Consider the following 13,199-nt stretch of genomic DNA (forward strand, 5'->3'; position numbering starts at 1 on the left):
CGTGCATAAGCCTATCCGAAAGTTTGAGCTGTGGCTCTGCACATCTGCCGGAAGGGCTAGGAGGTAGTTAGTACCTAGGTATGGAGTACGGAGTAGTTATTCCTAGTTATTGGAAAAGACATCACCTGAAACACAAGGCTCCTAGGCATAGACAGTAACTAATTAACTGCCTACCTAATTGACCTGCACCCCTAGTCCCCTACGAAATAGTTAAATCAGTATTCCGCTGCTATCTATGTGTACTCCGTACTAGTGGGTGCTACCGTAGGCATCAATGATACCATTATAATACTGTCGTGATACTCGGTACCGAGTTGGTACCTTTTGGGCTGTGCACAGCCACATCCCTAGAGAGAAACCCACCAGGGATATACGGAGTAGGGCTTCAATGTTAAGAGAATCATGATTCATGTTGGCTATACTATATAATATGCTTTGAAGGAGATAAGCTTGTATATCTATAATCCCACCTATGTTGCTGTAGTGTACTTACTAAAATACGGTAGTAGAGTTACTTTTATATACTCCGTGGTCCCTTAATACTCTATACTCCAAATGGAGCTGAAAGGACCAGGTAACTTTGAAAAAAACGAGGTAAGTGAATCACTTAGATCATCCGAGTTACCTATTAGGTATATAAAGATCAAGTGGAATGCTGCTCGATTGACTAGATCTTAAGAAGCATTCTATGCCTGGGAACCGGCCATGAGTTCTCCAGGTAGACAGTCAGGATTAATAGTAGCTTAAAATAGTAAATATCCCATGAATTTCCACACACACACTATTCTGCTTGTCTCATAAGGACATGTCTTGAGTCTTGAGAAGTGTTGTCGATTCGCTCGTGGTGGTTCGGTGTCCGAGGGCCCGTCGGCGTCCTCACGTGACCGCAAAGGCCGCAATTTTCCCTACCGAGCAGCTTCGTGACATGGCCCTGACAGACCGTTCAGCCATTGTCGGCCCAGCCCCTTCAACATGCAGAAAATTATCAGAAGGACGGCTTTGGCCAGGAACCAAGCCCAAAGGAAGGCGATTAGGTCGGCCAAAGCCGCCGAACGCGAAGAATACAAGGACATATTGAGGCAGCAGTTTGCGTTCAACCGCATGCAACTCGATGCCATCCGCGCAGAGAGGACGAACCGACGCGAAGATTGGTTACGAGGAACGCTTGCCCACAAGCGAGATGGCGGTCTAGATGGCAACCATTACGGTGCTCTGAGCCCCCAGGCAATGAATCCGCCCAAGATTCCTGAGCGTCTTCGCCGGAAATACATCAACATCGCCGCGGGTGACCGGGTGTGCCTGATGAAAGGCAAGGACAAAGGCAAGATTGGTGAGGTCGTCCGAGTAGACCCCGAAACAGAGACTGTTACCGTCAAGGATCTCAACAAGGTACGCTTCGTCTGCTTTACCCAGCTCTTAAGAAAATACAGGATGCAAAAAAGGAAAAAGAAGACGCCATCGTTCTAATGTCAATACACCTTCCAAATAGTCCGACGTGCATTTCCCAGAATGGCTCAACGAACAATACGGAAACAAGCAACCCGTCAACTCTCTCGAGCTCCCCATGTCGATCGACCATGTCAAACTTGTGGTCACTCTGGACGATCCGGTAACGGGTACTACTCGTGATATGTTAGTGCAGCACGTCTATGGCGGAGAACCATTCCTCGAGCGGGAATACGGCGCAACGACCCCCAAGCACACCAGATACATTTCCGGCGAAAACATCGAGATCCCCTGGCCCCGGACCGAACCTCCTGCCCTCAAGGACGAAGAGTGGGACACGCTGCGGATGGAGGTTGAGACGCCGACCTGGCTTCCATCCCTGGAGTACGCTCCATTCCCCCCCAGTGTTCTCGATGAGCTGCGCAACAAGTTCTCCAAGTACCGAGTAAGGCACGATCCGGAGTGGGTTCGCGAGAAGAAGATGGAGGATTACAAGAAAGAATATCTGCAACAGCAGGCTCTGTTGACACCCAAGGGCGAGTTGATGGCCATGATTCGGGCGAAGAAGGAGGAGGCACTCAAGTCGAAGTGTGACGCCGATGGAAACTTGGTCATGGACACTCAAACTGTCGACTTCATCGATCAATTCCTGCAGAACAAGGCACAGAAGAAGACCCAGTCAATTGCGTGAGAAGTGTCAGAAATACCGGGCTATCACCTCGGATGCTACACGGCGTTTTTTTATTTCACTCCCCGAGTGTCTTCCCCCCTATGGCATGTATACAGCTTCATTTGTAGTATTAGTAAAGGATATCATAACATGTACAAGAGTCAATTTCGAGTTTTTTCATCATATCACCATTAATCACCTATAAAATATATTCTATAATTGGACGTGGGGCCGTCGCCTGGCTGACAATATCTTTAATTGTTGCCAGACCGGCGTTTGTTACGACACCCACCCGCTTTGAAGGTATCCAACCGCCCAGGATCTTCCCGGCGGACTCGTCGGTCTCCCTGCCACAACTACATACCATCCTTCCCAACCCGCCGTGATCTGAGGGTTGCTACCGCTCTTTCCAACATGGCCTTTGCTTCGATAAATACGTCGGGCATCGATGCCCCTGCTCCAATGTCTATTAACATCCCCGCGATCGAGGAGGCATTCGCCGCCGAACCTTCCCTAAAGAAGCGGGTCTACGATGCAATCAGTATGGTTCTTGTTTACCAACAACACCTTTCCTAGAAATTAAGGTAGACATCGCGCATGCTGATAACTGTCACTTGAATGAACACAGGCTCCACACCGCAACATGCGCCCTTATTTGAGGATATTGCCCGATACACTACAAACCTGCAGGTCAGGAAGAACGCCTTGAACACCCCTGTCTCTCACGTTCAAACACCCAGTGACGGCCCAGCTGCGAAGAAGCGGAAGCTACAGAACGGAGATGGTGTAGGAAATGGCATCTCGTCTACGAATGTGAAGGCAGACGCGCCGCTCCAGTTCTACATGAAAGATGTTTCCTTCGCGGTCCCGCAGCGGAAAAAGTTCACGCTGGAAATCACCACCGGGCAGGGTCTGCTCCGGGCGAGAAATCAGACCTCCAAAGAGGTCGAGTTCGGGGTCCCGATTGATAGAATACGTGAGGATCTAAGCAGTGTTTTTATATCCATATATATATTGTTTTATGGTCACGCTAACACTGTATTCACTGGTACAGAACATATCCTCTGCCTTCCTGTGCCGGAGAAAACCCAGCGACAATTCAATTTCTGCGTGATTCCTTGCTTTGCAGACGGCATCAATGCCCCCCCCGAAGGTGAAACAGCCGCGGAGTCGATGGTCTGGACGATCGCCGATGGCCCTCCCAAGACTGCATTCTCGGGAAATGGACAACAGCTGGGTACCGGCGGTGACGAAAGTGCAGAGGGGCTGATCCGACGGATATTGAACGAGAACCTGACTCAGACGAAAGTCGTGCGGCCCGATGACAGGGAGTTTGTTAGTGCGATGCCAGAGCCGCACCGTAAGACGGAAAAGGCGTACCATGTGAAAGCGTTTCGTGGGAGTAAAGAGGGTATGCCACAAAGATCCGGAATGCACAGCTTTAGGAGGACCCACTAACTCTGGTCTAGGATATCTCTTCTTCCTCTCCAACGGAATCTTGTTCGGCTTCAAAAAGCCATTGGTCTTCTTCTCATTTGAGAATATCGAGTCGATATCATACACATCGGTTCTCCAACGGACATTCAACCTCAACGTCATTGCTCGCCCCACGATCAGCACGGGCGACGACACCATGGAGTTTGAATTTTCCATGATCGACCAGGCCGACTACGCCGGAATCGACACCTACATCAAGCGACACGGCCTGCAGGATGCCAGTCTAGCGGAGGCGCGGCGCGCCAAACGGTACAATGTTAACGGAGCCAAGGGAGAGGAGGGACCCGTTGGCGCTGAGGCTGATACCGGAGCTTACGAAGAGAGCGAGCTGCAAAAGGCTGAGCGGGAGCTTGAAGACCAGGAGGATGAGGACGAAGAAGACTACGATCCCGGGAGTGATGGTGAGAGCGAGGGAAGTGGAACAAGCAGTGACGAAGACGAAGACGAGGATGGCGAGGGTGATGAGGACGACGAGGACGACGAGGACGAGGAAGACAGGGATCTTGTCAAGGAAGAGCTCGGCAGTGAGGCGGAGGATATTCCTGAAGATGAGTTGTAGCCTGTGGTTGTATACCCTGTATACTATGTCCCCTACTTTTTGGTTTACGGGGTTATAAAATTCAATGATTGAATACGGTGTCAGTCAATAGATCGACTGGTAACCGGGTAGGTAGTGACGGACGAACCTTTTTAACTACGGATCAAAGGATTGTATGAATAAACATGATCCCCAGGTAGTTTTGTTACTAAGGATACCCAAATATGCCCGGCTATCTCAAACCTGGAACAGATTACATTATGACGTCGAAAGTACCTCATAGCTTGGAACAGCATTTGGACAGTTGACTGCTCGCCAACTACTACTCCCACTGCTGTACAGCAGGCTTTTTTTTTCTCTCTTATGTGTATGAGGATAGAACAATTCCTTTATACCTTTGATCTCTAATGAGAGCTTTTACACTCACTCAATGGCTCCTCCAGGGTGCTTCGTACAGACTCACAGTCAAGTAACCCTGTATTCATCAGTGGGTCGGGGACGTGTCAGATCCGCGCTTGGTGGAATCGTCGAATCGAACCAACGAGGCGAGATGGCAGAGATAGAACAATACGGAGTACAGAATACAGAGGCTCCCAGCTAAACGAAGTATTTTACCTGTGTAATTATTTACGGAGTAACTATCTACTATCTAGTAGAAGGGTAGCTTGTCGAGTGTCCACCGCCGATTGCCCACTGCCCACCATCATGGGTCAGGGGAGAACGGTACTCCTATCACCAGTCATAATTAGCAGTGGATCAATGGTGAAGCAGACAATTCATCTATTACTCCATATGTAGAATAGCATTCTCACATGCCTCAAGTTGCTGGCCAGTGGATAGACGGAGTCGAACACTGTGACCAGGCTACCGCCGTAGCTAACAGCTTGGCGAGTGATTGCTGGCCACTGCCCACTGGCCAGGGGTAACCTGGGCGGCTTCTCGATCAAGCTACGGCGTGACGGAGTGCAGCTAGACTTGACTATCAGCATACTTACTTCGGATATAGAGCACTGACTCGGATCCTCGATTAGTAGCATGCATTAATCTTGCGGGCAATAATCAATGACAGGCGGTTATTGGAGGTACAGATTACGGAGTCACTTCGTACGGAGAAACAACGGAGTAAGTACCTTTAGTCTCCTCCTAGGTACTCCGTACCTACTACCTACCTCCTACGGGTAGTACGGAGTACTCTCGTCCCAGGGAGTCTCCGTTGTCTTGACCTTATATCGCTTAGAGAGCACCTGCCTAGGTACCTAATAGAGACCTTGCTTTGTGTCTTGTTCTCCATACTCCGTCCGGAGGAGAGAGGAGGGTACGTCTTGTGCAAGGGATGATAGTCGCCATAGTAACAACCACGAGTGCATGGAATGTACTGATGTCAGCGATATCATCATCTGAATGATCAATCAGGTCTTTAGTCAAAAATTCCTCGAAGAATGGGGAGGTAATACCCATTCTTTCAGACATAGACAGAAAGGCTTTATATGATACTCTATTATTACAGAACAATAATCATAACCTTACCTAGTACCTAGCTAGATAGTTACTACTAACTACTAAGGTGCCTAGCCTCAAAACTAAACGGTCGCGAAGGCACTAAGGGGATCCAGACCATGTAATTAAACTACCTGGAAACAGTATAGTGCCCGGGCTAATCCAGACATCGCAGCCTGGTCTATCAGGGCAGGCTATTCCTGTCAGGGACTAGCCGCTGTATGTTAGTACGGTCGTATTGGTACCTCGTTACTAGCGCAGACAGTTCCTGTATGGTCACCACGGGCCGGAGCCCGCCGAGACAGTGGCAGAGTTTGGTTTTAGGGGATGAATCCCGACCGCTTTTTTTTTTACAGCGACAGTCTTGGCGGTGGTCAAGAGTCAGTACGGAGTACCTCTCTACCCTAAGGTACCTTAGGTACCTAATAGTTAGTAGTGCCTACTGTGACTGTGGAAGGTCCTACAGGTAAAGAGCCTAGAATACTAGAATACCGTATCACGCCTGACTGGTACCTAACCAACCTTACCACGCCTCAGTCTGCCGCCGCCGCTTGCTCTCCCCAGACCTGGCCGTTTTCCCATCCATTTCCCCTTCTGCTGTGCCTGTTCCATTACCCATTTACCCACCTCTTCCTTTTTTTTTTCTCTTTCCCTCTCCCTCCCTCCCTCTCTCTCTCTTTCGCTTCTCCTCTCTCTGCCTTGCCCACCTTTCCTATCGGCGGCAAGACTGCCACTGTGCCACTCCCGTCGCTCGGTTCCCCCCCCCGAGTCTCGAGTCTGCGGCGTCTCCCTCTAAACCCACATCCTTTCTTGGCCGCCTCTCTTTCTCCTTTCCCTCTCTCCCGTGCAGCCCTCAAACCCGTCATTCTGCAGCCCCAACTGTCGTCGTGCAGCGTCCGACTGCCACTTGCTGCAGTCTCGAGGGGGGTTTTTTTTTTCTCCTCACTCGCCTTGCTCCCTCACACCGAGCCGCCTTTCTTCTACCTGAGGAAAGGGAACCCGCCCGCCCGTGAGCGTTGCCTGCTTCTCCGACACGGTCCTGTTCTAGTAGGCACACCCATCCAATCTTTGAGGCAATGGACGGCCAAGGAGGTTCCGTTCATCTAGTTAGTCACTGTGGCTAATTGTCATATTTTTTATTTAGAACCGTTCGCGCGAAGTTTCTCCCTGAGCCGATTCATCGCGTTTCCGACCAGCCTGGGTCGTTTTGTCGGTAGCAATGGCCTCCTCCTCTTCAAACGTCGTCGGTGTGCACTACCGGGTGGGAAAAAAGATCGGCGAGGGTTCATTTGGTGTGATCTTCGAGGGAACAAATCTTTTGAACAATCAGCAAGTGGCCATCAAGTTTGTATGTGTTGCCTCTTTTTTTTTCATTTTATAAACAAACCAGATCGATGCTCGTGATTAACACCGTTAGGAACCTCGCAAGAGTGATGCCCCCCAGCTTCGTGACGAATACCGGACCTACAAGATCTTGGTTGGCTGCCGTATGTACTACCTTCTCTTTTTTCGGTTTTCCTCTTCCTGCTACCCGGATACCTTCGTCTGACTTCCTATAGCTGGTATCCCTAATGTCTACTATTTCGGCCAGGAGGGTTTGCATAACATCCTCGTCATCGACCTTCTCGGTCCCAGTCTTGAGGACCTCTTTGACCACTGCAACCGCCGGTTCACCATCAAGACGGTCGTCATGGTCGCCAAGCAGATGGTATGCATTGGATCTTGTTTGTCCATCTTCGCCCCACGGTATTTTTTGTTAACATTTGATTCTAGCTGTCCCGCGTCCAAACAATCCACGAAAAGAACTTGATCTACCGCGATATCAAGCCAGATAACTTCCTGATCGGTCGCCCCGGCAGCAAAGCGGCCAACGTCATCCACGTCGTCGACTTTGGCATGGCCAAACAGTACCGGGACCCCAAGACCAAGCAGCACATCCCTTACCGTGAACGGAAATCGCTGTCCGGAACAGCACGCTACATGAGTATCAATACGCACTTGGGTCGAGAACAGTCGCGCCGAGACGATCTCGAGGCATTGGGCCATGTCTTTATGTACTTCCTGCGCGGTGGTCTCCCGTGGCAGGGGCTCAAAGCTGCAACCAACAAGCAGAAATACGAAAAGATCGGAGAAAAGAAGCAGACCACCGCAGTCAAGGATCTTTGCGAGGGCTTTCCCGGTATGCCTTGATATTTCCGTTGGGGCTTTGGTGGTGTTCATTTGCAATGCTGACTGAGTTTAGAAGAATTCAATAAGTATCTGACATATGTTCGCAATCTGGGTTTCGAAGACACTCCAGACTACGATTATCTCCGCGAACTCCTCTCCCAGGCTCTGAAGAACGCCGGAGAGGTCGAGGATGGCGAATACGATTGGATGAAACTGAACAACGGGCGTGGATGGGACTACAAGTCGTATACCTCGCAGGCTCACTTACATGGCAATGCCGCCCCCAATTCTTCTTCCCGCGACCTTCACGGGACAGCCATACGTGGCCAGAGACCCGGCGTGACAACGGATCGTTTAAACGCCGCGCAGCCCCCGCCCCCTTCTCCGGCGAAACCCGGAGCTGGGAAGACGCGCGAGCGACCAAGCGCCTCAGGCGGGATGCCGAACAAGCGTCAGAGCGGAGGCTTGGACGCGACACCGACGGCGTCAACGCAAGCCCAGTTCCAAAACCCCAGCATGAACACCCCCGGCCGGATCGGCAGCCCAGCGACCCCGGCGATGAACAACCAGCAGGCAGTGACAGGCGCTCAGGGAAATAATGAACCTCAACCCACTTTTATCCAGAAAGTTATGAAGAGCTTGTGCTGTGGTAGGTGATCTGAGTCATTGCTCTGGGATAAATCCACCACTCGCTTGCTTATCCCATGCTCTCAGGTTGAAAGGTCACTGAACCGCTGTACTTTTATATCACCCCATGGCCCATGCTCACTTAGCATCTGTCTCACTCGTTTTCAGCTCCTGGCATCATTTTTCATGATCTTGGATGACAGCAGTCCCGTATATTCCGTGTTTTCCCTCCTATTTCCTTTTCTTCCCCCACCCCCCCCCTGTTGACCTCCCGTTTAACTTTTTTTCTTTCGAGCGCTCTTCTATTTGTTTTATGCTTGTCCATCTTCGACATTCGGGGTCAGCGAATTCGACCACAGGAACAAATCACCTCCGTCCCAATTGAAGCTACCTTCTTCACGGTCCTGTCGGTAGAGCGAATCCGTCTTTGTTCTCATCGACCCCCCCCTCATCACTTTTACGGTGCTACGGCTTGGAACGGCGGATCAGAAGCTTGATCTACCCCTTTTTATCCCCCCCCCCCCTTCCCTCACACACTCTCTCTGCATTGTCTATCAAGTCTAATACTGGGTCCGGATTCGCCTTGCATGATCGCCTGCCTTTGCTGAATTCGCTTTTTCGACATGGATAACATATATCTGCTGTCTTCCCGATGATAATGTTCAAAGGATGCTATATCATATGGCGGACGTGGCCGGCCATTGATATGGGCCTGGATTACGACTCGTGTGTGCCTGGAAGCTACAAGAGGCTCGTGCGACAGGCCAAAATCCCGCTCCATACTGTGACGATGCTCTGTTATCACCTCCTTGAAGAGGATTGTTTCTGATTTAGTACTTATTGTCCGGTCTGCATATTGTTCTCCGTTGCGTTTCATTTTTCTCTCGCCTTCTTCTCATCTACTATTTGCTTCTTCCTGTGGCGAACATCTTTGGCGAATTGGATTTCTTGCGCATGGGTCAGAGCCCCGGTAAGCACGGGGATGGCCGCCTATGGCCTCCCTGTTCATCGGCCTCTGTTCCCCTAATTTCCTGTTCCTGTTGATTCAGTCGTGGCTGTTGTTGCCAGTCGTCCAGTCTGCATGCTGGGAAACAAGGTGCATGGCGTAGTGTAATACAGAGGACATTCATGTTAAATACTAATTATTTAATACGGTACTGCTAGAAGGTAGATTCTATGTTCATGTAGTATAATATAGACCTTAGTATCAGTGATTGACCTTAGTTACATAATGTTGTTTTAACTGACAACCCTACTCATGCCAATTATTAATTACTGACACTATTGCCTGAGCTACAGACAGGGTATATCAACCTTGATAATATATAAGCATATCCTAGAATAAGCCAAGCAGATTAATGCTTCTCAACTAAACAACAAAGCTTCTAGGTGTACATCTTCTCTATCTCCACAATCCAATTACTCCAAGAGTCCAGACCGAAGAGAATCGACCTTCCCTGTTTTTTTTTTTTTTCCCTAGTGGGGGGGGGAGGGCTCTGAGGTCATAAAGAGGGTCGGTCCATCCGACACGGCACGGAAGAAAACTTGGCATATATTAACTAGTTGTAGTCTAGAATATGATGGAGTAAGTAGCGGCTCAGGCTCTTCATCCTATGACGGCATGTTTCAACTTATATGGAGAACATTCACAGTTATCTTCTTCGCAACTTGTTTCCGGTGGTTTGGTTGGGTACATACTACTACTACTACTACTACTACTACTACTACTACTACTACTATTTGAAGTAATGTACCTGAAGGCTCTTCACATTATGGGTCTGCTTTTAGGTCGGAAATGCTGGATTTCCTCCTATCAGCCGGCATTAAAGATGCGCAGGATCAAATGGTGCCTGCCCAGGTTTTTCTGTCATGTGGGGATGGATGTGAGTGATACTTGCATGGGTTCTCCGGAGCATTCTCTCCGTACTCCGTTTGTAGGCCTTCATACTTTGACGATCGATCGATCGAGATGTACTACATAGGTACTACGTAGTAAAATAATGACAGTGGGCAGTGGGCAGTGGACACTGATTCTACTAGGATGCAATGCCATGGCATGCAGTGTTGCCTGTCTTGTCAAATGTGTATAGACAAGAGAAAGAGAGAGGAGTCTCGATACTCGATGAATAGCTTCACACAACTCAAGCATAGAGTGTTATATACCGGGTTGCTGCCTGAGGCCCGAGTTTCACGACAAAACAGACACACCGCTGATTTGATTTGCCACAAACATACGAGTATTGTTGCTCTGCTTGACTGCATTAATATTATCACTCAATTAGGATAACGGAGACAATGATGGCTCATTGGCTACCATGGCTTGAGCGGTATCGCATCTGGTTCGGCCGAAACAATGACAGTTGAAGTCTAGGCCACCAAGCTTGAGTCGTAGAGTCAGTGGCGTCTCATGAATAATAGCATCAGAGTTCGTATAAAGCCTTCTGTTCTGGGGACGGCCTTGCCACCAAGCCATGGAGCATAGATTATCCATTAGGTGTGTTATAGGTACCTAAGTAGATGCCTAAGTAAATACCTGGTATCAACGGTATTCCGAGTGATTCCCGCGCCGGAAGAATTAGGGAACAAGCCCGACTGGGGTGAAAAATTCTATCTCGAGCCAAGCAGCACTTTCGATTGACAAGCCACGGACGTGGATCGGGGTGGCGTAGGAGGTGGAAGAGACAAGAGATCTCCGTTTTCTTCCATGCGTGTTCTAGAATCTTGCCAGCGAACATACCTCATATGTTAGGTAGTTATGTCACACAATGTGCGGCGCGTACCACGTCAACGGACGGAGTTCTCGTACAAGGAAGGTAGTGACTAACCATCCATTCCATGGCAAATAGCCCTTACATTGAGGTGACACAATGAGGAGTTTCGAAAATTCCCTCAACCATAACTTCTTCTCTGTTTGTATTGCGTCAGGAAGACATGGAATCTTGATCTTGTCTTCTGTTATGATCGGCCATTGTGCAACATTCATAGTTATACTAATATGAATATTAATATTAATAATTACTGTGGGCAATAAATACTACTACAGAACCCGTGGGCCTGTAACTTGATTTGTTTGGTCTACTCCGTACCTAATCTTGGTAGAGAGTCTTAGTTATGGATGAGATGAGGTGAACGAAGAGAGGAGAGGCACCTGCTCTGGGTGTGTGGACTTGCTGTGTATGCCAACCAATGGAAACCTCGTGAGATGGCGCTTTTGAGTGGAGCACCAAAGGGGCAGGGCCGGCCAGCCAGTCAGGGCACTGGACTCTATCAGACGGGCCAGTCAGCAGGGCGCATGGCGATCTCGTGAGATCCTCTGCCCATGGGCTGGGCAAGACCGGGTGGGGATGTGGCGCCAGTCAATTGCGCCCAGAACTGCCCGCCGAGGCGTTTGCCATTTGCAGGTGCGTAGAAATGCGCACGTCCTGGCCAGCCGTTGCAGGCACGCACCCTGGCCTGTGGGGGGCCAGGGAGCCAACCCGGATCGTTTGAGTGTGTGTGGGGCGCGCCTTTTTCGCCGCTAGTCGCTTCGGTCGTCGGTCGTTCGAAAGGCCTGAACGGGGAGGAGGGAGAGCGAGGGATTGATCTAGGAGTATTATTTTATATTCTAATTATTATTTTCAATTGTTGAATATTATTATTGCTTGTTTTCTTCTGCCCTTTCTAAGGTGGTAGTAGTATGAGGTAGTATGTAGTTGTTAGTATTTTCAATTCTTTAATCTTTTTCTTTTTCTTTCTTTTCTTTTCCTCCCTTCTGGAAGCCTTGGTCACAGGGACAGACAGGCAACGGCAGATTTACCCGTGCAGAACCTCGCGATGCCATGACTGGTTACTGCATATGAGCTCATGCTACTAGGTACCTGGTACCTAGAGGTAAGCAGTTACCTAGTACAGTTCTATGTATCTGCCTAGTATTTTTATAGACTCATGGAGGTAGTTCTTCATTCAGTTTACTACTATAGATATCATTATACTCTATTCTCTATTCACCTCTAGTCTATGGCCACCCTGCAGAGGAAATTAGTTTTACCGAGATTAATATGATACATCAATGTGTACAGGTAGACTACCAGTACTATAGTCAGTACCTAAGTACTTGACTCTAACTACAGCTATATAACTACCTGTATCTATATACTAATTCGATAATTCACTTCATATACTCTATACTTAAACTACGTAGTACTTCAACTTTGTACTCAATACTACATAATATTAGTTATTTATTATTAGTTTTCCCTGGTTATCGCATATCTGACCCACTGTAGCGCCTAGTGACGCCCACCGTGCTTCCAGATAATTTGTGGCTAGGCATGACGTTACGGACCTGTACTTTGTTAGGCTCTGGTAATCCTTCCTCCCCGCCCAGTCCCACTTGACTCTCTCTCTTTGCCCCTGCTCTTTGAAAAGATTTATTCAGGAGGGATTTGTAGGAGAGGAGTATGTAGTAGTGAGGTACTTTAGTCTACTACAGTACAGTGCCAACTAACTTTAGTTACTATAGGCTACCTACTCAATACTTAGGTGACTAGTTGTCTGGTAAATAATTTCATAGACCATAAATATTTCTTCTAGAAAAAAAAAGAAAGATATTTTTTCCTTCTTCTAATTCCACGCCGACTTCGGACGATAAGGCTCCTACGATCTCCCGTGGTAGTGTGTCCACAGGGTGTCTCTTCCGTGTGCGTGTTTGCCGTTCCTGTGGTGGACCTCCACTTGCACTCTGGACGCTTCCGTCGGTGGTTGCGCTTTTTCCCA

The 13,199-nt window shown here is 48.9% G+C and overlaps 4 protein-coding genes across 4 annotated transcripts; all 4 read left to right on the forward strand.

The window, feature by feature from the left end:
- The first annotated feature begins 913 nt into the window (after positions 1–913).
- Positions 914–2,233, forward strand: ASPZODRAFT_130970 (hypothetical protein). Its single transcript, XM_022722637.1, has 2 exons — positions 914–1,389; positions 1,490–2,233. The coding sequence occupies exons 1-2, from the start codon at positions 973–975 to the stop codon at positions 2,135–2,137; spliced, it is 1,065 nt and encodes a 354-aa protein (XP_022581990.1). The 5' UTR covers positions 914–972; the 3' UTR covers positions 2,138–2,233.
- A 223-nt stretch (positions 2,234–2,456) lies between these two features.
- ASPZODRAFT_130973 (hypothetical protein) lies at positions 2,457–4,475 on the forward strand. Its single transcript, XM_022722638.1, has 4 exons — positions 2,457–2,657; positions 2,745–3,092; positions 3,171–3,527; positions 3,586–4,475. The coding sequence occupies exons 1-4, from the start codon at positions 2,531–2,533 to the stop codon at positions 4,170–4,172; spliced, it is 1,419 nt and encodes a 472-aa protein (XP_022581991.1). The 5' UTR covers positions 2,457–2,530; the 3' UTR covers positions 4,173–4,475.
- Positions 4,476–6,426: 1,951 nt separating this feature from the next.
- Positions 6,427–8,595, forward strand: ASPZODRAFT_114218 (hypothetical protein). Its single transcript, XM_022721080.1, has 7 exons — positions 6,427–6,695; positions 6,793–6,996; positions 7,066–7,135; positions 7,208–7,356; positions 7,422–7,827; positions 7,891–8,466; positions 8,532–8,595. The coding sequence occupies exons 2-7, from the start codon at positions 6,868–6,870 to the stop codon at positions 8,534–8,536; spliced, it is 1,335 nt and encodes a 444-aa protein (XP_022581992.1). The 5' UTR covers positions 6,427–6,695; positions 6,793–6,867; the 3' UTR covers positions 8,537–8,595.
- Positions 8,596–9,930: 1,335 nt separating this feature from the next.
- Positions 9,931–10,645, forward strand: ASPZODRAFT_1686382 (hypothetical protein). The gene has a single exon (XM_022726870.1). The coding sequence runs from the start codon at positions 10,058–10,060 to the stop codon at positions 10,424–10,426; it is 369 nt and encodes a 122-aa protein (XP_022581993.1). The 5' UTR covers positions 9,931–10,057; the 3' UTR covers positions 10,427–10,645.
- Positions 10,646–13,199: the final 2,554 nt, after the last annotated feature.

This window comes from Penicilliopsis zonata (assembly GCF_001890105.1).
Source record: "Penicilliopsis zonata CBS 506.65 unplaced genomic scaffold ASPZOscaffold_5, whole genome shotgun sequence".
NCBI classification, from domain to species: Eukaryota; Fungi; Ascomycota; class Eurotiomycetes; order Eurotiales; family Aspergillaceae; genus Penicilliopsis; species Penicilliopsis zonata.

Bases quoted from the DNA above. Each gene is read 5' to 3' on its own strand.
- ASPZODRAFT_130970 (XM_022722637.1), top strand. From the start codon at position 973: ATGCAGAAAATTATCAGAAGGACGGCTTTGGCCAGGAACCAAGCCCAA. The intron at 1,390-1,489 runs GTACGCTTCGTC...CCTTCCAAATAG, and splicing joins CCGTCAAGGATCTCAACAAG to TCCGACGTGCATTTCCCAGA.
- ASPZODRAFT_130973 (XM_022722638.1), top strand. From the start codon at position 2,531: ATGGCCTTTGCTTCGATAAATACGTCGGGCATCGATGCCCCTGCTCCA. The intron at 3,093-3,170 runs GTGAGGATCTAA...TCACTGGTACAG, and splicing joins GGTCCCGATTGATAGAATAC to AACATATCCTCTGCCTTCCT. The intron at 3,528-3,585 runs GTATGCCACAAA...ACTCTGGTCTAG, and splicing joins GTTTCGTGGGAGTAAAGAGG to GATATCTCTTCTTCCTCTCC.
- ASPZODRAFT_114218 (XM_022721080.1), top strand. From the start codon at position 6,868: ATGGCCTCCTCCTCTTCAAACGTCGTCGGTGTGCACTACCGGGTGGGA. The intron at 7,357-7,421 runs GTATGCATTGGA...ATTTGATTCTAG, and splicing joins TCATGGTCGCCAAGCAGATG to CTGTCCCGCGTCCAAACAAT. The intron at 7,828-7,890 runs GTATGCCTTGAT...GACTGAGTTTAG, and splicing joins TCTTTGCGAGGGCTTTCCCG to AAGAATTCAATAAGTATCTG.
- ASPZODRAFT_1686382 (XM_022726870.1), top strand. From the start codon at position 10,058: ATGACGGCATGTTTCAACTTATATGGAGAACATTCACAGTTATCTTCT.